This window comes from Tiliqua scincoides, chromosome 13, assembly GCF_035046505.1.
Source record: "Tiliqua scincoides isolate rTilSci1 chromosome 13, rTilSci1.hap2, whole genome shotgun sequence".
Taxonomy (NCBI): Eukaryota; Metazoa; Chordata; class Lepidosauria; order Squamata; family Scincidae; genus Tiliqua; species Tiliqua scincoides.
This window is the reverse complement of record NC_089833.1, coordinates 8,737,587-8,763,035: the sequence shown is the minus strand read 5'-3', so window position 1 is coordinate 8,763,035 and position 25,449 is coordinate 8,737,587. Positions and strand designations below refer to the sequence as shown.

At 48.7% G+C, this 25,449-nt stretch overlaps 1 protein-coding gene and 2 pseudogenes across 2 annotated transcripts in view; 1 reads left to right on the top strand and 2 right to left on the bottom strand.

Moving 5' to 3' along the window:
* Window positions 1–25,449, bottom strand: part of NTN3 (netrin 3) — a 136,989-nt gene that overhangs the window by 54,977 nt on the left and 56,563 nt on the right. For both annotated transcript variants that reach the window (XM_066640651.1, XM_066640652.1), the window contains exon 3: window positions 11,683–11,871. In XM_066640651.1, the coding sequence (XP_066496748.1) occupies window positions 11,683–11,871 (189 nt within the window). The remainder of the gene's footprint in view (window positions 1–11,682; window positions 11,872–25,449) is intronic.
* On the top strand, window positions 2,556–2,669 carry LOC136634062 (5S ribosomal RNA; annotated as a pseudogene).
* On the bottom strand, window positions 12,247–12,367 carry LOC136634162 (5S ribosomal RNA; annotated as a pseudogene).

The window sequence follows — 25,449 nt, the reverse complement described above, 5'->3', positions numbered from 1 at the left end:
CTAAGTTTGAACCAGGCCTGACCTTGCTTAGCTTCTGAGATCAGACTCAAAAAGTGACACATAAATGCTAAAGTGTTATGATTCTGAACTGTCTGATAACAGATTGTACACCAGTTATGAGAGCAGGAAGTGGATCAATGCAGCTTGCATCTGTGGTGGGCTGGAGGGATGCAGCAGGAGACTCAAGGTGAATAGCACCCCAAACCACCACTCCACTCTGCTTTGAACCTCATCAGGTGACTTCATGGTTAGCTGGCAGTGCCCCGGCTACTGGTATTCAGGGGTCTGCCGATGAACCCAGAGGTAACCATCATGCCTAGGAACCATTGATAGACATGCCTGCCCTGAACTTGTCTAATCCCTTTTTAAAGCCCCCTGAAGGCCTATTCAGACAATACATATGAAGCCCGTTGCGCACACAAAAGAAGCTATACCAATTCAAGTATTTTATTATATGTCACTCTAAGGCAGGGGTGCCCAAACCCAGTCCCGGGGGCCACTTACGGCCCTCAGGGGCTCCCAATCAGGCCCTCAGGGAGCACCCAGTCTCCAATGAGCTTCTGGCCCTCCAGAGACTTGTTGGAGTCCGTGCTGGCCCGACGCAACTGCTCTCAGCATGAGGACGACTGCTCAACCTCACCCCTGCTCTAAGGAAATCTATTTATCTGTTGCTCCTGCTAAATGGGCAAAATATTTACCAAATGGAGAGCAACCATTCCTCTTCAGTCCAACACAGCAACCTTCCATACAATCGTAGAGTTGTAGGGGGGGGGGGGTCTTTCAAGGTTATCTAGTCCATGCTTGAAGCAGGAAAATCCTCTCTACAGTATCTCCAAAAACTGTTTTCCTAGTGACTGTTCTGCTGGTGACTCTGTGCATCTTTTAAGAGAGCCTTTTGGGACAGGGAACCGTCCTCTCAACTCATTTTTCATGCAAATGGCTCTGTGAACTCGTTCCACTGAAAAGCACCATGCAAATATTTATTTGCAAGCAAAATGGAGTGTTCAGGAGTTGCCCTGGTGAGGTGACCCCTTGGCAGGTGCACAATCTGACTGACCTCTGACAACACCCTTGGTTTCCAGGTTCAATCCCTAGCAAAGACTCCAGCAATTGCTGGAAAGTGCCCCATTTGACAGGCCCTGACAGTTACAGATTCAGTAGAAGGCAGCTTTGTAAACCTGAATGTTCATCCCATGAGATGCCCACCTCCGAGAACCCAATAGTCTTGCATCTTTCTTCTTCAGCCAGGCTGGCAAGAGGCTTTCATGTCTTTGGGGGATCCCCTTGGAAAGGCTCCTCTGTGTCTCTTATTCTCAGAATAATGCTCTTCAGATAAGCAGCAGACACACCTGCAAGCTGTGTTTACATATTCCAACTGCTTCGTCACCTCCGGGACTCCTTGGGCTTCCATTCAGCCTGACATGGCAAAAAATTCATTCTTGCCAGGCGCGCATCAAGAACAATCCTAGAGTTCCAATGGAGATGAGCCAATGCACCCCTTTGACCGCATAGGTAGATGGAAGGAGGCTGCCCTGCTAGGCTGAACTGGCTTCTCCTTGCAGGAGAAAAATAGCACACCAGTGGAACCCACCCGGGGCATTGTGGTTTGGCCATCCATCACAGCCGCATCACTTCTTAATGGAGACGCTTTGTAACTTCCTAATGCGCTGCAATTATGTTCCAGGATGAACTTAGAGCAGGGCTTGCCTCAACAGAGGCTGTTTCAGCTCCACAGATTAGAGAGTCATAGCCAGAATACAGCTCAATGGAGGAGGCAAAGAGGGAGGGGAAGTTTCTCTTGGTGACTCCACAGTAAAGAAAGGGAGAAGACTGAAAGGCAGCCAGAGTGGGGCTTGGGGGGGAAAAGAGTGGGTGGGAATGCACCCAGGCTTCTTCACTCTGACTAGTCCTACACAGACAGCCTAAAGTCTTGCTGGCTGAATTCCTGCCCCCCCCCCACTCCCCAAATCACAGCTTGTGTGTGCATGTGTGGCCTAGGATGAGTAAGGTATCTTCAAGGAAGGCTCCTAAATCCCGAGCAAAGAACATAAGCTAAGAAACAAGAGCTTCTGTTTCCACAGTGCCGGGATCCACGGATGCCAAGGAGGATGAGGAAGAGGTAAAAGACTGGGGTCAGGAAATATCTGGCTAACCCACATCCAGTCTGGGAAACTTGATGGAGTCTGCCAGGGGATGTGTCCAGAAAGAAGACCTGCTATTGTCTTTGCCTACAACAGGGGTCTCCAAACTTTTCAGTACGAGGGCCACATCGTATATTTTACACATTTTTGCTGGCAGGAGCAAAAAAAGAAAAAAGAAAAATCGGGTTTATATATGAATGAATGAAATTTAAACGAATGAATTATTTTTACTTGAATCTTTTTTGTAATCGGTATGACGTGATTCAGAACAAAGAGATATGTGACAATTACAAAGAAACAATGCCGTGCTTAGACTGAGAAATGATATATAATGAGTAAAAATGTCAAACATTAGCAAATGCGCTGATTAAAAAAATGTCCCTGAAAGTCCCAATCTTTGAAACAGTTGAAAGTCCCAACTGTTACCCTGCACATGCCCGATCTCGTCTGATCTTGGAAGCTAAGCAGGGTCAGGCCTGGTTAGTACTTGGATGGGAGACCGCCTGGGAATACTGGGTGCTGTAGGCTTATACCATGATCCTGGAAGCTAAGCAGGGTCAGGCCTGGTTAGTACTTGGATGGGAGACCGCCTGGGAATACCGGGTGCTGTAGGCTTATACCATAGTCTTTCCATGCCTGATCTCGTCTGATCTCGGAAGCTAAGCAGGGTCAGGCCTGGTTAGTACTTGGATGGGAGACCGCCTGGGAATACCGGGTGCTGTAGGCTTATACCATAGTCTTTCCATGCCTGATCTCGTCTGATCTCGGAAGCTAAGCAGGGTCAGGCCTGGTTAGTACTTGGATGGGAGACCGCCTGGGAATACCGGGTGCTGTAGGCTTATACCACAGTCTTTCGAGACTGAAGTTTGCCAACCATTTTTTTTTCCAGGGAGTCTGAGAACCAGAGTAAGTCTTTGCGAGGGAAAGGCAAAGGCAGGGACAAAGGGAGAGGGTTACCTGCAGCTAGAGCCAGCCTCCAGGGATGTGGGGAGCGCAGCAGGCCCCCCTGCAGGGGATCGGAACCCACTTACAGTTTTCGATTATGAAACCAGAAGTGGGTTCCGATCGCGATTTTTAGCTTTGTGGAGGCTTGGAGAGTCCTGCAGAGGGTTCTGAGGGGTTCTTTGTACTCCCTGGAAGTTGGCGCTAGCCGCAGGTAACTGCTTTGTCCCTGGTAGTGACGCAATCCTGGGCATTGCATTGCTGCCCTCGCCCCTCCTCGCCCCTTAAGGGGGCAGAGGCATGGCTTTCCAGGCTGGTGGGTTGCGACCCATCAGTTTGAGAACACCTGGACTAGTGACTAGAGCAGGGGTGTCCAACGTTTTTGGCAGGAGGGCCACATTATCTCTCTGACACTGTGTTGGGGGCCAGGGGGGAAAAAAGAATTAATTTACATTTAAAATTTGAATAAATTTACATAAATGAATATATTAAAGATGAACTTGTATGAATGAATGAAGTTCTTGCAATAGATCAAGGCCTATAAAAGGCCTTGTACAAAGCAAGGCCGGCCTTTCCTTCACTGCCACTGCTGCATCACAGATGCAAAACAGCAAGCAGTGGAGGGAGCCCTCATCCTACAGCTCACGCAAGATGTCAAACCGTCGCCCTCATACTGAGAGCAGTTGCATCAGGCCAGTGTGGGCTCCAACAAATCTCTGGAGGGCCAGAGGCTCATTGGAGACTGGGGGCTCCCTGAGGGCTGCACTGAGAGACCTCGAGGGCCGCAAGTGGCCCCAGGGCCAGGGTTTAGGCACCTCTGGACTAGAGTGTCAGAGCAGGACTGAAGAGATGTGGGTTCAAAGATGATCGCTAGGTAACTGAGCGGCTTGTCAGTCTCTTCTTTAGCACCCCCATCTTCTGACAAGCAACTAGCGAAGAAGCAGCCATTCTGTTTGCTCTGAAGGCAAAGGAACATCTAGATGCACTGCAAGGGCTGCCGTGACTCATGGTTCTACCTTGAAGTACTGAACACAACAAAAGAAATTCAAAAGGCCCTTCGGCCTTGAAAATGCATATTAGGTAAAATCCTGGAAGGGTGAGTAGGATTTGCAGCAGATGGGAGCATCAGGGCCTTGGGGTCCCTCATTGCTATGCCTATTCAGATTATCTGAAGCTAGTTTAGCACCAGCAGCTGGGCAGGCCATGGCTGAGTTCCCACGGAACCGAGGTCAGAAAATCTCATCTTATTCTCCCTGCTGCTTTCTTGACACTTGGCAACAAGTGCAGAAAGTGGAGAGTGGCATTCTCTAGTAGTCAATAAAAGGATTACTCACATGGTGGCACGAGTGTAGCCAATCTGTAGCACAGTGGTGAAGAGGCTGAGCTGTGAATCAGGACCCCCCTGGCGTCCATTTTGCCTCTGCCTAATATTTCAACAGGGGTGAGATATTATAACCACGCCTTGCCTCTGTTATTCCAGCTGCCCTGCTTGTGAGTTTCCTCCTGGGTGCAACTCACATATAAAGGTTATGACCTTTGAAGCCTTCAACAGCTTAGGACCACATAACCTGACAGATTGCCTTCCTCTACATGAGTCCGCCTACGCTCTGTGATCTTCCCAGAAGTACCCCTCTGCATCATCCTGCCATCATCAGAAGTGCCATCTGTGGGGATTTAGGAGCAAACCTTCCCTGCAGTGGTCTTTTCCCTGTGGAACTCTATTCTGCAGGGGATTGACCTGGTCATTTCAGAGAATGGTAAACACACATCTCCTTCAGTTGGTCTTCCCCAGTTATGTCAGATCTCTCTCTCTCTGTTGCTAGTGTTTTGTCTTCTGCATTTTGTCATTGATGATTTCTGTTTATATCAGTGCTTTGATGGAAGGCCACTGGAGAATCCAAGGGAAGCTGACTTGTGTTCCAGCTTGGGAGAAAAGCAGGTTCTAAAACATGATTAATACATTGAATACAATGTGGGAATCATGGGATGCATGCCTACATCCTTGTGTGCATACTGCACATTGATTTATGCACTTTGATCATAGTGTGTGAATAGGGCTTTAGGACTTCCCCTGGGGGCTGGGGATAAGAATAGGCCCTCGGTTTGGCTGTACTTGTCGTATGAGGCAACTAAACAGCCACCGGGTAGATGGGACTCATCAGCCTGGGAAGGCAGCTCATCTGAGAGAAGGAAAACTCTGATCCCAAACCTCCACTGCCTTGTGGCTACATCCAGTTATGGAAAAGGCTTCAGGAGTCAACCTCGAGGCAAAATCCGGAGCCGGAGTCCCTGAGGCAGTTCATGGCTGAACACAGTCACGTTCTGGCAACTCCTGCGACGCCGCTGGAACCAACCGTATTGGCCTCTGCCTTTCCATTGGACCATTTCAGCGACGTGGAGAGGGGGGATTTGCTGCATGGGTAACAGCCTATCCTCCATACCTACTTTACCCAGGCTTCGCGCACTGGAGAGGACACTCTGTTCCAGAACCACCATTCAGAGCGTGACACCATAGTCTTCCGAGACTGAAGGATGCCCACAACAAGGGCTTTAGGAAAAGTCTGCTCTGACTGCTGGCAATTGCACTCCAAGGTCTCCTGCAGACTCCTTCTTGACCCTCTTCCCAGAGATCCTTTTAAGAGGAGGTGCCAGCCGTTGAACCCAGGACTTTCCATGCTAATGAGCTGTGCCTCCGAAAGGAAAATGAGATGCACAAAGAAAGAGAGAGAAGCCTGAAATTGCACCAGGAAACTTCAAAACTACTTGATGTAGGCATGTGTGCGTGAGAGAAAGCGTCAGGGGAGATCTCACAGCAGGTTCCAGAAAATCCCTTTCCAGCCAGCCCCCAGAGGAAATGACTCCAGGTGTTTTTTTTTCACAAAACCACAAGTTCCTAACCTGCCGCATTTTGCGATTGGCTGAAATATTTTTGGGCATTTCTCTCACTCCCAGCTGTTCCCTAGGAAACTGCATGGACTAAAGAAAGGGGATCGGGACAGCACGCCCAGCAGCACAATGACTGGTGCCTGGAGTTGGTATAGGGGCCCTTGGGTGTAGCTACCCGCTGAAGTTAGACCTCAAAGACAAAGAAAGTGGAGACAAAAATAGGAGATCAAAACACAATTGGCTATGGCAATGCTGCCAAAGTGGAGGACTTGAGGGTAAGGGGGCAGGCATCCTTTCTGCATTACCTTCTTCTCAGAGGAAGGAGGAGAGGAGGCACTAGGCACAAACTCCTCCATCTCGATTCAGAAGGGGCTTGTCCTTTCCAGTGGCGTAGCTGGAGGGGGGGCGGAGCGCTCAGTCCTGCGGGGAGGCTCAGCGGGGTGGGCAAGCGGCCGTACGGCTCCATTTTGCTCCCCATGCCGGGAATGGCTCCGAAGGGAGAAGCCGCTTGCCTGCCCCATTGAGCCTCCCTGCCGAACTGAGTGCTCCACCCCCCTCCAGCTACGCCACTGGTCCTTCCCAAACGCCTCAGAAATAATACTCCGCTTTCTGGTTGTACAGACTGCTTCAGGTTTGAATTGATATAATTCTCACAACCGTCCTGTAAGGTAAGTCTTATCACACCTGTATTGCAGAGGGGGAAGACTGAGGGTGAAGGTGGCTTAAAGCCTGACCTAGTGCGTTCATGGCATTTCCAGGGGAGAAAATGTCTTGAGGTGCCTATGTCCACGCTCCATTGTCTTTGCGCAATGGATGCAGAAGAGGAGTACCGCGGGCTGAGCAGCTAGACCCCACATTCTGCACTATCTGAAGCCTTCAAGCTGTCTCCAAGGGCAGTCCGACACAAAGAAGTAGTCTAGCCTAGAGGTTCCAAGAGCATGGGTTACCCCTGTCAAAACTTGGCTGACCCTCCCGCATTGGCATTCGCAGACCCTCACAAACGCCACTGCCTCCCTACTCTCACGGAACTGCTGAGATCATCTGCTGGACTAGGTTGGCCAAACTCTTCCATGGGCACGTCTAGGCCCTCCTGGAAAACGAGGAACTGAGAATCCGCTTAGGGCTGGTCCCACAGAACGGCACATTCCATCCTTCCCCACAGCCATTTCCTGCTGGAAACTCCACTTCCTTGCTACGTCAGCTGCTTGACGTCAAACCTCCCCCTCGCCGGCTCCTGGCAAAAGGGGCTGCCCCTTTCCAAGCGCAGCTGCTGTGGCAAAGCTCCAAAAACAGGCGCGCTGGAAAGGAGCAAGAGCACCTCAGGCAACGGGGAGATGGGACGGCGTGGAAGTGAGGCACACACGAAGGGGAGGTCCTGCCAGCTCAGCTGCTTGGGTGATTAAAAATGATTAGCTCCCCATTTCCTAATGACCTGGCTGGGAGGCAGGGCTCACTCGCGCCTCCGTGCCAGACCCCTGCGGCACTTCGTCTGCCACCAAGGCCTCCTGCTCGCTCAAGGAGAAGCTTGTTAAAGCTGTGAAGTTTCTCCTCAATGCATCATCCACGTTCCGTCTAATCCCTCTGGGCAGATCAGGATTTTTCTAGGTAATGCAAGAAGGCAACGGAAAAGGGCCTTCTGAGGCACCCTACGCAAGCCGCCTCTTAAAGAACTGCTGCTCAGTTCTTTGGCTCGGACCGCCATGCAGCTACGCACTGTTATGACCTGACAGAGAATGCCTTCCAGGCACAAAACACCCATAAACTAAAACACATTTGGTTACTGCAAAAACAGTGTGGTGATACCGGAGCTGGTCCCGCTGGGAGGTGAAAGGGGGCAGTCACCCCAGGCAATGGCTCAGCAGGGGGTGGCTGAAACTGCCATTGTCCCACCTGCCCTATCACTGCTGCCCCCAGTGCTGACGAAGAGAGGAAAGGAGATGCTCTGGCCCGGGATTCACCTCACCCACTTCCTCTTCTGTTTCTTTCCCTCTTTGCTTTCTGAAATTCAGCACGGGAGAAGGAGAAGCCTGCCGGCTGAGCACAAGACATTACCTCTGCCACCACGGGCAGCCCCCCCCCTCATTCCAGCTTCCTTGCATTCCCTGCTGCTTCCATTACAAACTGTTGCCATCAAGGTGGTTTCAGCTAATTGATTCCAAGCTTCTATCACTAGACCGCTCCCCGGAATTGCTCGCTGATATGAAGCTTAGGTGTGGGCAACCTTCAGTCTCGAAAGACTGTGGTATCGCGCTCTGAAAGGTGGTTCTGGAACAGCGTCTAGTGTGGCTGAAAAGGCCGATTTGGGAGTGACAATCCCTTCCACACCGGGAGCAAGTGCAGTCTGTCCCTGGCCTGTCTCCCTGGCTATGGGCCTTCCTTCTTTGCCTCTCTGCCTCAGACTGTTGGCCAAGTGTCTCTTCAAACTGGAAGAGGCCATGCTGCATGTGGGCCGCTCAGAGGCCAGGGTTTCCCACCTGTTGAGGTCCACTCCAAAGCCTTCAGATCCCTCTTGCAGATGTCCTTGTATCGCAGCTGTGGTCTGCCTGTAGGGCGCTTTCCTTGCACGAGTTCTCCATAGAGGAGATCCTTTGGGATCCGGCCATCATCCACTCTCACGACATGACCGAATAAGGCCCATTCAATTATCAAGTCTAAACTTTGGGAATCCGAATTCAATCATCTTTTTTTCAAACGTTAAACCCACCTGTTCTCCTCAATTTTTTGGCCTTCCCCCCCTCACTTGCCCGCCCTTCCAATTATTTCAGCAAGCTGACCAATCTTATTAAGAGGAGAGCGTTTATGCTGGCGAGTTTTAATATCTTCCCTTTAGCTGTCCACTCGGGCAGATTCTCCAATTTGCCGCGTGATCGCAGGTTATGTCTCTTCTGTTCTTTAGAACCGGACACTCTGGATCACAGACTCCTTCGTTGCCCGGCCCATCAATCTCTTCGAGCTACGCACCTGAATCCCTGTTGTTTTCCTCTTCGAGTACTTTTACCGACCCCTTATCCGTTCTCCTGTGTGACAATTCTGTGGCCGTTACGGATATTGTAGCTGATTTTCTCTCTGTAGTTTCCAGGCTCAAACCTCCGCCCTGATCCTATTCCTCCCTTTGTCCCCCCCCCCTTTTTTTCCTTTATCAGTCCCCTGTTTTGATTGTCACTTTTGGCAACTCAGCCATTGTGCAGGCGGTTGCTATTGATGCTGTTGTTGCTTATTTATTTTAATGCCAATAAAGGTTCACTAAAACTATAACTGTTGCCATCACTTCAAAGCACCCACGTCACTCAGATAGGGCCACGTCCCATCCCCTTCATCAGTACGTTACGTGCCCTTCTAATCTGATCTGATCTCTAGCACAGCAGCTTCACACCAGAATCTCCCTTTGTAACAATTTTTGTTAAATGTTACAGCAGCTTTCGAGGAGCTTGGCCAATCAGCAGGCCCTTTCAAGCTTCTGAGTTGGCCAGGCTAGGTATAAATTCCAGGAGCCTGGCTGCTGCCTCTACCTTATTCAACAGAGCAGAAGCTCCTGCCTGGTTCTCTGGTCCAACTGCTAACCGCAGAGGAACAGTGATGGAGATCACACGTCCCAAGGCTGGCACAGCTGATGTGGTCAAAGGGCCAACTCTTGGCTTGCATCACTCCGGGCAGTTGCCTTGTAGGCCTACAAGGCAGAGCTGTCCCTGCCTCTTCTTGAAGTGTAAGCAACCAACCCCTTAGAGACCAGGGGTGCTCAATAGGTGGATCGCGATCTACCGGTAGATCGCGAGGCAAAATGAGTAGATCGTGGAGCCCTGTCTCTCCAAACTGTTAATATGTCAGTTTCGTCTAGTGACTAGACGAAACTGACATATTTAGCTGACACTAAACTGACACTGAAACTGACACTTTAGCTGCTCTTCAGGCATGCAGCAACAAAACTGACAAAACTGACAAGACTCCTGCAGGGGCTCCATACATTAAAGGGGGTGTCTGTCAGATGCTTCCTCCCCCCTGGTAGATCTCCAGGCCTTGCTGGGTTTCAAAGTAGCTCTTGAGTCAAAAAAGTGTGAGCACCTCTGCCTTAGACACACCTTCAGGAAATTGGTCCTGCAAGGCATCCCCCAAGGCATCAAGGAAGATATTTTGAAAGAGGATGGTTGAATGGATGAATGAAGAAAAATAAATGAATGCTGGATGAGCAGGAACACAGGGTTAAGGTGTACCTAGGGGTAAAAATCTGAGATGATGGCACAAGGCGCCCAGTTTCACAAATAAACCCAGACTCCAATAAGTATAAATAAACCATGACAAGACAATGAATTATTCACTGCGGACAGAGTGGTGGTTTCTTGCTTAAGACATGCCAGCTGGGAAAGAGGCCTCAGGTCTTTGCAGCTTTTGACAATGCACAAGTACATGAGCAAACCTTAAGGGGCTTTAGAGACCAGAAATATCGGTTGACCAAAATTGACACTGTTTCTCCAGCTCTTCCCCATCCCAATAAAGAAAATGGGCATCGAAGGACACAATCCTAAGCAACTTTCCAGCACTGGCATAGCTGTGCTAGTGGGGCCATTTGCTGCATCCTGCAGTCAGGGGGCAGTCACAGAGGCCTCCTCAAGGTAAAGCAATGTTTGTTCCCTTTCTTCAGAGTTGCATTTCCCATTACCTCGGTGCTGATAAGTTGGTTCGGATTGTGCCCTGAGATGAATCTCAGGCCATTTGGGGGCTGTTGAATGGGCTTACTTTAAAAGGAGCAGCTTTTTCAACTCTTTCTGACAACGCACAAACTCGGTTTTAACAATACAAAAGCAATGCCTTCTTCTGTACATTGTTTCCAGAACTTAATCCAAGTGAAAAGTCAACCCTGGAATCTGATCACAAGAGCCCTGCCAAACTGAACTGCAGATCTAGCTCAGGGGTGTCAAACTCGTTTCATACAGTGGGCTGAATAGTATTCATGATGCCTGCGGAGGGCCAGAAGGGATGTCATTAAACAGGTTATGACCAGAAATAAGCACTTTTGTTCTCACTTAGGAACTCTAGCTTCAAATGACACAGGAGGAAATTTAAAAATCATATTTTCAAGATAGGGGGCAGCCCAATGATTACACAGAACACTCTTTTGGCGGAGACACCTCAGCACAGCTCAGCGGCTGAAAACAGTGGATGGTGGTGCTGGAAGAGCCCAAGGGCCGAATAAAGAGCTGGGGGGGGCACAGATGGCCCACGGGCCTTATGTTTGACAGCCCTAGCCTAGCTAGTTCAATCAGGGCCAGATTTATGCACAAGCTAAGTAAGCGACAGCTTAGGACCTCGTGTTACAAGGAACTTCTGAATGCAAATGTTTCAAGTTCTACGTGAATAGGTCTCAATGTAAAGCTTTCCTATTTCTACTCTCTTACGTTCTTTCTCTTAGAACAACAAGATTATAAAGTGGATATTCTTGGTTTTCTTGCCCTCTACACTTCTGCTCAGCTTCTCTTTTCCTTTTTCAGTCCCGGGAGGAGGAGTAGTGGTGCAGGACAGTCCCATCAGTTCACCACTTGAGTAAAGCGTATCAGACAGCCTCACAGAGGGCCCAGCCATGATCATCGTTCAGGTCCATATGAGATCCCTGACTGCCTAATCATCAAGGGCAGAGTCCACCTCCTCTAAGCTGTCACTGCCTACCTGAAGCAGGAGGAGACCCACTACAGTCGGAGGAGTCAGGAGCAGACACGCTTACCTTTGCAGGCCTTGCGATCGGTGATGGTTTTGCTCATATCCCGGTAGAAACCCTCTTTGCAATAGTGGCAGTGCCGACCAGCAGTGTTGTGGCGACAGTTGAGACAGACCCCTCCGCTCTTCCGCCCCGAAAGTTTGTACAGCTCCATGTTGAAACGGCAGCGACGGGCATGAAGATTGCAGTTGCAGGCTGCGAGGGAAACAAAAATGCATGAAAGAAAAGAACAAACCTGTCCACTTGTCTGCTGCAAGATCCTGACCGGAAACAGGTGTCCAATCTCAATGTCCGGGGGATGTCATGATGGCCTGGTTCAGATGTCACGATCAATCCATAGCCTGGCCGCTGGGACCATGTTTAGGTTAGGTTTGCACATAATGGTTGGCAACCTTCAGTCTCGAAAGACTATGGTATAAGCCTACAGCACCTGGCATTCCCAGGCGGTCTCCCATCCAAGTACTAACCAGGTCTGACCCTGCTTAGCTTCCCAGATCAGACAAGATCGGGAGATAGTGTTCAGTACAGGGAGATGGTTGGCAACCTTCAGTCTCGAAAGACTATGGTAGAAGCCTACAGCACCCGGTATTCCCAGGCGGTCTCCCATCCAAGAACTAACCAGGCCTGACCCTGCTTAGCTTCTGAGATCAGATGAGATCGGGCATGTGCAGGGTAACCCTCATCTCTAAGCATTCCATCCAGCTCTACCACTAAGAAGGCCTGCCCTCTTCCTCTGCAGCCTCACAAAACTCTAGCTCAGCAGTCTCCAAACCGGAGACCGCTGTGTCCCGCAAAGATCCTCCCCTGGGCAGTTGTGTCCGCCCAGATGTCCTGCTGCACAGCCTTCTGGGACGCTGGGCAATAGGCGCGGCTGCCCAGAGCATCCCTGTGCCCAGATCAGCTTGAAAGAAACATGGCGACATGGCAGAACAGCTCACAGGGAGGAGGGCTTTTTCCAAACCCTGGACCAGTCTGCGGGCTGGGGTTTGGAGAGCCCTGCTCCAGCTCATGTATGAACACCTGTATGAGTGTACAGATCAACAATCTACATAACGCTATACCAGCATGCAACATAATGTATGGTTGGTTGGCAACCTTCAGTCTCGAAAGACTATGGTATAAGCCTACAGCACCCGGGATTCCAAGGCGGTCTCCCATCCAAGTACTAACCAGGCCTGACCCTGCTTAGCTTCCGAGATCAGACAAGATCGGGCATGGAAAGACTATGGTATAAGCCTACAGCACCCGGTATTCCCAGGCAGTCTCCCATCCAAGTACTAACCAGGCCTGACCCTGCTTAGCTTTCGAGATCAGACAAGATTAAGCATGTGCAGGGTAACAGTTGCTATAATGTATGAACAGCCCTACAATTTACCCTATTTAAGGCCCAATCCTATCCAACTTTCCAGAGCTAATGCAGCCCCAAAGAAAGGGAACAAAAGTTCCCTTACCCTGAAGAGGCTTCCGTAACTGCCCCCACACTGGGGGGATTGGGGAGAGAGTGGTTCTGAATCATTCCAGTTCCTGACCCTTTCCTGTTCCGTCCGAAACCTCTTGCCCAGTGCCCAGCGAGGACCACCCGCCTTGAACTGGGCTGGGGAGTGGGTAGGAAATTTATTTCTGCTACTCACTGCCAGAGCTATTAAGGGATAGTACCAGGCTGTGGCCAGCTTATAGAGCATGGGCGGGGGAGGCGACTGCAAGCAGAGAGGGCTGTTAAAGTCATTTTCCTTGACTCCCCTCCTCCCACACCCTCCCGCCCCCCGGTCCCTTTTCTTTAAATTCCTTTTCTTCTTATTAGCTGCAGAAACCAAACTGGGGAAAAAGAGACCACCTCCATGTGTGCCAGGTAACAAAAAAAGGGGGAGACAGGGCGAGTTTAACACACTCGCAAAAAGATAATAGGAGCAAGGTTTCTCTGGCAATGCTTCGCCGTCCTCCTTTGCTCTCGCCCCACTGGCAAGCACCCCCCTCCTTTTTCCTGGTCAAACCCAGGCTGGAGTGAGAGTTTTTCCAGGCATGCTGTGAAATTCATTAATGTGTCAGCCCAAGATTTAACTACCGGGCCTGCTTATCATTTGCATGAAATTTCCTCTCCGCTGAACCCAAGTCCTACCCCACCCACCCCAAATGCCTTGCGGCTCTCAGCTTCTGCGTCTGGTTACAGAAGAAAGCCAGGGGGGTAACCCCTTGAAGATCAAAAACAACTTGGAAGGATGCCGGGGGAAGAAGACCCTTGAACTTCAAAACAGCAACATGCTGGCCAGAATCACTGCTCCGGTACCCTGACCCTGAAGCCCACGCGACCATCCCAGCCTCAGAGCAAGAGGCGTCCCAGGACAACCAACAAAATCATTACATTTCTAGCAGGAAGTCAAGCTCTTATATAAAAATCAGATTCCATTCCAGCCACAGGTCATCAGTATCATTTCACTGTCTAGGCACAGAGGCCAACGTTAAATAAAAAGTAGTAGGGTTACCAGTCCAGATTGAGTTTGAACTGGATTAGATATGCTGGCATATGTAATATCATCTGCTAATTGGGTAAGAAACCCCTGCTAATTGGGTAAGAGGCACTTTTTCAAGTGGGTGCTCCTTTTTTTAGCAGGGGGAGAGTAACTGGCCCACCTCACCCCAGCGGTGTCTGTTCTAGTGGCTGTCTGCTGGTATTCTTTTGCATCCTTTTAGATTGTGAGCCCTTTTGGGACAGGGAGCCATTTAGTTATTTGATTTTTCTCTGTAAACCGCTTTGCGAACTTTTAGTTGAAAAGTGGTATATAAATACTGTTCATCATCATCATCATCATCTGTTTCGTAGTTTTATTATTGAGTTGTTTTGTATTTTTTGATATTGTTAGCTGCCTTGGTCATCTCTTGAGGGAAAGAAGGGATATAAATTATAGAAGACAAGACAGCAGACTGGTTTGAAGCCCACTCTGAGGAGTTGACACCAGTCATTGAGGAAAAGAGGAGAGCTCAAGCAGCATACAAGGCCTGTCCCAGTGAGCGCAACCTGCAGGTCCTCCGAGCTGCTCACAGCAAAGTCCAGCAGACTGCCAGGAGATGTGCTAACGACTACTGGCTCCAGCTCTGTTCTGAGATACAGACAGCAGCTGACACGGGCATCATCAAGGGGATGTATGATGGTATCAAGCAGGCCCTAGGTCCAACATAGAGGAAAATTGCCCCTCTGAAGTCTGCAACAGGCGAGGTCATCCAGGATCGGGCGCAGCAGATGGAACGCTGGGTGCAGCACTATTCTGAGCTATATTCCAGAGAAAATGTAGTCACCGAAGAAGCGCTGAACAACATTGAGTGCCTGCCTGTGCTGGAGGAGCTTGACAGTGAACCAACCCTAGAAGAACTTCACGTGGCCCTGGACTCCCTTGCCTTTGGCAAGGCACCTGGAAAAGACAGCATCCCTGCTGAAGTCCTAAAGTGCTGCAAAGAGATCATCATCACTGAGCTGCATGAAATCCTTTGTCTCTGCTGGAGAGAAGGTGGAGTACCTCAAGACATGAGGGATGCAAACATCATCACGCTGTACAAGAACAAAGGCGACAGGGGTGACTGCAACAACTACCGTGGCATCTCTCTCCTTAGCGTTGTAGGAAAGTTGTTTGCCCGAGTTGCACTAAAGAGGCTCCAGGTACTTGCAGAGAGCGTTTATCCAGAATCACAGTGTGGATTCCGAGCCAACAGGTCCACCACTGATATGGTATTCTCCCTTAGACAACTGCAGGAGAAATGCAGGGAACAACGACAGCCACTCTTTATAGCCTTCATAGATCTCACGAAGGCTTTCGACCTGGTCAGCAGGGATGGCCTCTTCAAGATTCTCCCCAAGATTGGATGTCCACCCAGGCTCCTCAGCATCATCAGATCCTTCCACAAGGACATGAAGGGCACTGTTGTCTTTGATGGCTCCACATCACACCCCTTTGACATCCGAAGCGGCGTGAAGCAGGGCTGTGTTCTTGCACCAACCTTGTTTGGGATCTTCTTCGCTGTCCTGCTGAAGCAGGCCTTTGGAACTACAACAGAAGGCATCTATCTCCGGACCAGATCAGATGGAAAGCTCTTCAACCTCTCCAGACTGAGAGCAAAGTCCAAAGTCCAGCTGAAATGTCTGCGTGACTTCCTCTTTGCCGACGATGCAGCTATCACTACCCACTCTGCCAAAGATCTCCAGCAGCTCATGGATTGTTTTAGCAAGGCCTGCCAAGATTTTGGACTGACAATCAGCCTGAAGAAAGGTCATGGTTCAGGATGTGGACTCACCTCCCTGCATTACAATCTCTGCACATGAACTGGAGGTTGTCCATGACTTTGTGTACCTTGGCTCAACGATCTCCGACACTCTTTCTCTCGATACCGAGCTAAACAAACGCATCGGTAAAGCAGCTACCACGTTTTCCAGACTCACAAAGAGAGTCTGGTCCAACAAGAAGCTGACGGAACATACCAAGATCCAGGTCTACAGAGATTGCGTCCTGAGTACACTTCTGTACTGCAGCGAGTCATGGACTCTTCACTCACAACAGGAGAGGAAACTGAATGCTTTCCACATGCGCTGCCTCCGACGCATTCTCGGCATCACCTGGCAGGACAAAGTTTCAAACAACACAGTCCTGGAACGTGCTGGAATCCCTAGCATGTATGCACTACTGAAACAGAGACACCTGCGTTGGCTCGGTCATGTCGTGAGAATGGATGATGGCCGGATCCCAAAGGATCTCCTCTATGGAGAACTCGTGCAAGGAAAGCGCCCTACAGGTAGACCACAGCTGCGATACAAGGACATCTGCAAGAGGGATCTGAAGGCCTTAGGAGTGGACCTCAACAAGTGGGAAACCCTGGCCTCTGAGCGGCCCGCTTGGAGGCAGGCTGTGCAACATGGCCTATCCCAGTTTGAAGAGACACTTGGCCAACAGTCTGAGGCTAAGAGGCAAAGAAGGAAGGCCCATAGCCAGGGAGACAGGCCAGGGACAGACTGCACTTGCTCCCAGTGTGGAAGGGATTGTCACTCCCGAATCGGCCTTTTCAGCCACACTAGACGCTGTTCCAGAACCACCTTTCAGAGCGCGATACCATAGTCTTTCGAGACTGAAGGTTGCCAACTGAAATTATAGAAAAACAAAAGAAACCCCTTTTGCTTGCAATGCATTACGGTGAAATTTAATTTCACGACAACTACCTCAGTAAAAATATGCATTGTTATTACTAACTGTTCTTTATCTATTAAAAGGTTTACAAACCTGTTATAAGGTTGGCCCATCCATGAGGACGACTGAGACAGGTGCCTCAGGTAGCAGGCACACGCCTAAGTCCACACTCTTGCTGCTCTTCCTCTTTCCCACGCTCCCACTTCCTCTTCCTTTTCTTCTCTCCTTCTCCTTCCTCTTCTTCTCGCCCACTTCCTGGATTGGAAGGGAAGTGTGGAGGAGGGGAGAATGGCGGGCTATAGCATCTCCTCTCCTCCCTTCCACACTTAAGAAGAAGTGACTTTTTCACTCTTCAGATTAACCATCTGCAATATCTACTAAAATGTGATCTTATCTGAAATGATTCCTGCTCTAAGAAAAGGATCTGGAGAATAGGAAATGCTTCAGATACTTCTTTTGGGTACTGTAAGAAACAAAAATGGAGGTATGGATGGGGGAATTATCCACAGAGTCCATCCCTTGCAAGAAAGAACAGATCACCTCACTGCTAAAGATGTGGAGACAGGATCCCCTACCAGCAGGTGGTGTTTGAGGCCAAGAAACCACCAGGTTCTTCAACAGGGGCTGGCATCCAGTGCACTTTTACTGGGGCAGTCGCCTAGGGCAAGAGATTTGGTGGGAAAGTTGCTCTTGAGATGATGATGCAGCAACTGGCTACTGCCCGAAAGCAGGTGAGATGGTGGCGCTGCAGATTGCAAGACTGGAGTGCAAAGCGTCATAAAGCGCTGCTGCCAATGAATGGTTCTTAAATGCAACGTTCTTGTAATTCCTCTGCACGGCCAATCTGGAGCCTCAAAGCCACCCTGAAGAAGACCCTACCCCTGCCAGGCTTACCCTCTGCTAGCAGCAAGCTATGACTATACAAGGTGCAAAAGAGAGCGACTAAGATGATTACGGGGCTGAGGCACCTTCCTTATGAGGAAAGGCTACAGCGTTTGGGCCTCTTCAGCCTAGAAAAGAGGCGCCTGACGGGGGACATGATTGAGACATACAAAATTATGCAGGGGATGGACAGAGTGGATAGGGAGATGCTTTTTACACTCTCACATAATACCAGAACCAGGGGACATCCACTCAAATTGAGTGTCGGGAGAGTTAGAACAGACAAGAGAAAATATTTCTTTACTCAGCGTGTGGTTGGTCTGTGGAATTCCTTGCCACAGGATGTGGTGATGGCGTCTAGCCTGGATGCCTTTAAAAGGGGATTGGACAAGTTTCTGGAGGAAAAATCCATTATGGGGTACAAGCCATGATGTGTATGCGCAACCTCCTGATTTTAGAAATGGGTTATGTCAGAATGCCAGATGCAAGGGAGGGCACCAGGATGAGGTCTCTTGTGATCTGGTGTGCTCCCTGGGGCATTTGGTGGGCCGCTGTGAGATACAGGAAGCTGGACTAGATGGGCCTGTGGCCTGATCCAGTGGGGCTGTTCTTATGTTCTTAAGCTATAGCGGATCTAGGAGCAACCCAGGGTTGGGCTCTTTAAACACTTACTTGCTTTCCTGCTGAACTAGGAAAAAGCCATGTCAGCTGTCTTTCTAGGCCAGATGCATCTGCAAACCTGAGATTTTTTTGAGGTAGAGCCTGGTGACATCACAAGTCAGGGCCATGTTTATGGCAAAAGACTGTCAAACCTTGAAAATTGGAGGGTAGGGGGTGGGAGTGGAGGTAGAGCCAAGCGGCAGAGAGGTGGGCCCAGTGATAAAGAGGGCAACTTTAGCCGTACCAATGGCTGCTCCCAACTGACCCAAAATTAATTTTTGCCACCCCAGCCACAGGAGAAAAAATTAAAGAAAGCTAGACAGAGTTGTTTTTGACAAACTAGCAACTGGTAACATCAATGAACAGTGCAGGATCAGATATGCTAAACGGGAGCGTTCAGGGCCAACCAGATTTGCCCTTAGTAATCACTCTTCATAGAAGTATCCAGTCTCCATTCTGATTCGACCCTGTCTTGACAGCTAAAAGCGTACAGGGCTAGCTACGGCTCCTACTGTCCTGGTTTGCACTGGCAACTGTGATGTGTATAACCTGTGCAGGAGACACTTTCCATCTTGGCTGCAACCACGTCCTGAAGGAAAGCGGAACCGTTCCAGAACATGACCTCAGCTCCTGCCTATGGCCCAACGCTTCCTTGCTTCCAGACACCACAGTGGCAGGGGAGAAAATTTTGTCCCTCAAAGGATGCAAGATGCTATCATCTGAAGATGCTGTGGCCAGTTGTCATGGCAACAAGGTGGCGCAATGAAAGGGGACCACATTTAGTGAAGCAAGCTGGAGTCCAGAGGTATGGGAGGGGTGTCCCATACTCAAGGGGATTTGTTGGGGATTGGCATGGAGAATGTCAGAGTCACCCTACCACGACTTCCTTCTCCTTCTCACTTTCTCTTCATTCCCTTCTTCCTTTTCTCCTCTCCACTTCCTATTCTGCTCTGTTCCCTTCTTTTTTTTTGCATCCAGGAAGAGGAACTGTGGTGGAATGAACTGACAGAGAACGATGTCCCCTGCAAATTCACTGCTTGAGATGACCGTCTCAGCGGGCTCCATGCATGAGCTGGCCTGGAGAGAAAAATGCTTTGCCTTCTCTCACAGAAGTCTTCCTTGGGGCAGGGATGTCACCCAGGGACCAGCAATAGATTCAGGGCAGGCATAAGAACATACTCTTATAAGATGGCTAATAAACACACAGGATTTGCTGACACATGTTAAAGTCACTGAAAGGCAGCTTTAAAATGCAAGTAGGAAAACTCAAGAATCCACAAGTAGCTACTGAAATTTTAACAGGATCTGCTGCAATCTCCAACATTCTAACCTGTTGGGGAGGGGGGGGCAACTCCAGGAATAGCTTCAGTCAGAGTCGTGAACCTGTTTACACATTTACTTGGGAGTAAGACCCATTCAACTGCAAGAGGCTTGCTTCTGCGTAGATATGCAGAGGATTGAACTGAGTAGATATGCAGAGGATTGCACTGTAAGGGACCAATCCTGACCAGGTCTACTCAGAAGTAAGTCCTATTTTGTTCAATGGGGCTTACTCTCGGGAAAGTGTAGTTAGGATTGCAGCCTGAATCTCTTAAAGGATCTACCCTTCTGTTAATATATAGCAGAAAGCTATATCAACCTACACAATGCTCCAAGGCTGCCTGGAACCCTGAACCAGCAAGCCCTTGTTCTCTTGCAGTCCAAATTGCAGCCTTAAAATGGGCCACCTGCCTACCTTGGTGGTAGGGTTGGTGGATCTGGCTCAGGTCCCTTCCTTAACATGACTGATCATGAGCTTTCCCCGCCAAAGAAGTCCTTTGCAGGCTCCCTCCCTTCCCTCCCAAGTCGAGCTCCAAAATTTGCACTGCAGCCACGAGCCAGTTTTTGTAACAGCTCAATCTCTCCCCGTCTCTTGTTAATCACTAATTAAAGGCCTGAATGGTCCCTGCTGTTTGAGGGTATTAATAAGAATTTAATTGCATAGTTTTAAGCTAATTATAGAGGAGCTTGCTTCCTTCCTCGCACAAGCACAGCCTGTTTTTTTTTTTTGTCTTGCTTTTGAACATCACATGACCAATTAAAACAATCACAGGTTCAATTAATTTGTAATAATGGGCCAATTACATAAGGCTTGGGCCTCTCTGTTCCTTTACCAAGAGCCACTGAACATTCCGGGCAAGGCCATAACCTGTCTCCTCTCTACAAGCCAGCCGAGCTGGGAGCACCGTGCCTGGAAATTGACTGGGAACAATTAGTTAATGGGACAGCCTTCGGTGAAATTCTAGAATGGGACGTCGATGCTAAACCCACAACAGATTCAGGTTACACCCCTGTGCCTCCACTGGAGAGGCGCCCAGCGGCAATGCCAGGTTGCTGCTACTTCCGCTGTGTAGGAGGGGGAAACCCGGTCTTGAAAATGCCACCACTCCCTCCGCCACCCAACCATTTTAAGGAAGCCATTCGATAACTGTTTGGAGCGCAGCGCTGTGTTTATCTTGGCCACTGCACGGGTCTGGCTTGATCGAACAAGCAATCCTTAGCGGGATCCAAGGGTGAAGTGTAGGAGACAAGCCCTGTGGGGTCCAGTGAAAGAAACAGCCAATCCGGCACCTTACGGCCAGGTAGATGATGCTGGAAAGCTCATAAGGAGGGCTTGAAAGGAACAGCCCTCCCTCCCCATATTGAGTACACACTGAATAAACCTACACAGGACTGGACGTCATCTAGCCCACTACCTGCCATTTTGCTTGTTGTAGTTGGAGAGATGCTATATGCATGGCTATGTATGTTAAAAAAACTGGGGGGGGGGGTCCTCTGTGATTACTCTTCTCTAGCCTCTCTGTAACCAAGCAAGCAACCATCTCTCCCCTTTGATTTATACCCGTAGCAAGAGCCAAGCCTGGATGACAGGACCAGGCTGCTCCGGCAAAGCCCTCCATTGGGCTCCCAACACTTACTCCCTGAGAGCACACTGGGTCTGACCGTTGGATGACACAGCGGTTGGCATGGCATGGCAGTGCTTTCTTGAGCGGGGGGTCTAAGCACCAGTGCTCTGCTCAGCCAACTTCTAAGGCCACCCTGGTCTGGTTCACAACATTTTTTTTTTCCCCTGGGTAATGTGCCCGAGGTCTTGAAGCAAGATCTCCAGCAGCAGGGCTCAGGCACCTTACTCTCTGCACCACCCAGGCAGCTCGATGGGAGAAAGACATAAGAACACAAGCAAAGCTCTGCTGGATCAGGCCAAAGGCCCACCTAGACCTGTTTCACACAGTGGCTCACAGATGCCTCTGGGAAGCCTGCAAGCAGGAGCGAAAGGCACCCTTCCCACCATCACTTCCCTGCAATTGGCATTCAGAGGCATGATGGGAGGCGAGTGTATAACAGGGCCGTAGCCAGGGGAGGCTTGGCTAGGTGTTAGGCGCTATATAGGCGATAGAAAGGAGCTACACAGGCGCTATAAAGGTCTTAAATAGGTGCTATATAGGTGTTAGATATGCATTATATAGGCACTAGATAGGCGCTATACAGGTGTTAAATAGATGCTATATAGGTGTTAGGAGCCACATAGGCATTAAATAGGTGTTAGATAGGCGCTAGATAGGTGCTAGATAGGTGCTAGATAGGTTTTAGATAGGTGCTATATAGGCGCTATATAGGTGTTATATAGGCATTAAATAGGTGTTATGTAGGCACTATGTAGGTGCTAGATAGGTGCTATATAGGCGCTAGATAAGCATATAGGTGTTAGCTAGGCGCTATATAGGTTTGAGAAGGTTCAACCATTGTCCTTCCTAATTACCATTTTCCAAGCAAGAAGACCTAAATGTTGTCGCCTTTCATCTTAAGGAAAGTGCTCCAGCCCTTTGGCTGTTTTGGTTACCTTCTTTTGCAACTTGGGATTGGCTGAACTCAGACTTGTCGCCCTACAATGCCCTCAGTCTGCCCCCCTGGGGCCAGGAGAGATGCTTCTAGTTTCCAACCAGCCCTGGAGGAATCAGATGAACTGGGGAGCCAATAGGATTGCCGCTGGAGCAATCCTCCTCCCAGGAGCTCCTGGGAGACAGTTTGTTTTCCCCTAATACTGCAGGTCTGAAGAGGACCTGAAGATCTTTGTTAGGAGAGACAAGATCTTCATCGGTGCAGGTATCTGGGAAACTGAAAGCCCGACCCGGGGGGGGGGCTTTCTTCTCAGAGGAATCTAATCGTTTGTGACAGTATTGGGGGAGGTGCAGTGATCTGCAATCAAGCTGCTGGCTCCGTGCTGAGATGCCATATGGAGGGAAAAAAGCGTGAAGTGTAAAGTTTAAGCTGGAAATTTAAGATAAGCAAGTGTTAATATTGTCCCCGGCTCTGATTTGGCTAAAAGCCCTGGATATATTGGAGGCGTTCACGAGAGACTTTTTAAGGAGGTTGAAAGTGCTCTTTTTCTCTGTTGTGGAATAAATTGGTGGTGGATTATAGTTACAACTATAACTTGGGTGTGAACTAAAATCCAGAATTATTTTTGGACATAATTGGATATAAATATAATTCTCATTAGATTTGAAAGAGCTTTGTTTTCTCTGCACCAGAGACGGTGAGACTGTTTTTCTTTGTTTTGTTTTTCTCTCCGTTAACCGCACTGGACTGTTATCTGCAAGAGGTATGTAAGGAATGCGGATGGCAGAGTAGTAATGACGTGGTGGAAGTGAGGAGAATAATATGTTGTGGACATCTAGTGGACTAGAGAGAAATGGCAAAATGGACTCTGTTCCAGAAATGTGGATACAGAAAATCTTGATTAATACAGAGAGATTGCTTGTTATGGAGCGACAACAGCTGAATTGGTCCTCGGAGATTCTGGAGTCTGGAGACTCTTTCCCAACAGATAGATGTCTGTAAGGAACAATTAGAAGATGTGAAGAAACAAGCAGAAGATAAACAAGGGAGTGAAAAAGCGGACAAGGAGGAAAATCAACAGGATGATCAACAGGACGAAGAAGAGGCGCTGATGGAGATCAAGAAAGATAAGATGGACAGAGAAACAGGAGTGCACTAATCACAAAATTTGATGGAACAAGAAGGAGAAAATGTATCCCAGTTAACTGGAAGACTGAACACACCCTATATAAGAAAGTGTGGATCTACCAGATTCTGTTATAGAGATAAATTATTAAAGATATTACAGGAGAAAAAATGGAAAGTAAGAAAGAAAAAAAACCCTGAAGGGTAATCTGTTAAAGAAAATTGGAGGATTTATTCAGCTAATAACAATGGTCCAAATTAATTTGAAGAAGAAAAAAAAAGAATACGTATGAAATTGATAAATATGAATTAGAGTGTATTAAAAAAATATAGCTGGAGATGTAAACGTGTGGAAGAATTGTTTTATATGTGGTTATTATGTCAAAGAAAAAAAAGTGTAATTAGATTGGAGTTGAAATAGCTGCGGTGATAATTTTGGTAATTAGATTATTTTGTTTTAATATTACTGAGCAATTGAAGTTAGTTTACGCTTAGTAGAAAGTGACTATTTAGAAAATATAGTACAGTGGTACCTCGCATAACGAATGCCTCGTGCACCGAAAAACTCGCAGAACGAAAGCGTTTTGCAAAGTTTGGTAATTCGCACAACGAATTTTGATGACCCTTGCTTCGCAAGACAAATTTTTTTTGTTTGTTTGTTTTAAGGGGGGGATCTTCATGTGAGTTTATGATCCCCTTCACCCTAGTAAGGGGAGGATCTTCATGCCAGTTTATGATCCTGTTCACCTTAGTAAGGGGAGGATCTTCATGTGAGTTTATGATCCCGTTCACCCTAGTAAGGGGAGGATCTTCATGTCAGTTTATGTAAGTAAGTCCCATTATGCTTGCTCCCAGGAAAGTGTGCACAGGATTACAGCCTTCAAGCTCCCCACTCAGCATCCCCCCCCCGTTTTTGAAATCCTCAGTACAGTATGTATGCCTTTAAAGAGCACTTAATAAACACTTTGTAAACCAAATTTGACTTTGATCTGACTTTTCTTGCCCATAGAAATGCATTAATTAAATTTCAGTGCATTCCTATGGGAAAATGCGCTTCGCAAAACGAAAAACTCGCATAACGAAAGGACTCGCAGAACGAATTAATTTCGTTATGCGAGGCACCACTGTATAGGGCATTAGGGAAAATTTATTGTAAATTATATAAATAAATGGATAAATCCATAAGAGGTAGAAATAGATGCGTAAGTAGATTAGGAGATAGTTGTTGGCATCCTTCAGTCTCGGAAGACTATGGTATCACGCTCTGAATAGTGTTTCTGGAACAGTGCCTTCTCCAGTGCGCGAAGCCTGGGTAAAGTAGATATGGAGGATAGACTGTTACCCATGCAGCAAATCCCCCCTCTCCACGTCGCTGAAATGGTCTAATGGAAAGGCAGAGGCCAATACGGTTGGTTCCAGGGGCGTCGCAGGAGTTGCCAGAACGTGACTGTGTTCAGCCATGAACTGCCTCAGGGACTCCGGCTCCGGATTTTGCCTCGAGGTTGACTCCTGAAGCCTCTTCCATAACTGGATGTAGCCACAAGGCAGTGGAAGTTTGGTGTCAGAGTTTTCCTTCTCTCAGATGAGCTGCCTTCCCAGGCTGACGAGTCCCATCTACCCGGTGGCTGTTTAGTCGCCTCTTACGACAAGTACAGCCAAACTGAGGGCCTATTCTTATCCCCCAGCCCCCGGGGGTGAAGATTAGGAGATATAGTATGATTAATTAGTAATGGTATATATGGTATTTAGCACTCCTAAATGTATGTTATATGTTTGTATGTTTGTGTGCGTTAATAAAAATAAATGAATAAATAAAAATGATTGCCGCTGGCCCTATTTAAGAGCTTCCCTGGGTTTGGCACCCCAGCCTGTGCTTCTTGTGAACTTGCCAAACAGACTCTGCCTGACCTGGTTGCTCTCAGAGTGTGTTGTACCACGTCATCTGCCTCTGGCCCTTGGATCTCTCTCTGCCCTTGTTGGAACCTGACTCCCAGTTCAGCTCCGACCACGTCATCTGCCTCTGGCCCTTCAGAAACCATCTGCTTCTTTTCCCACGCTGGTT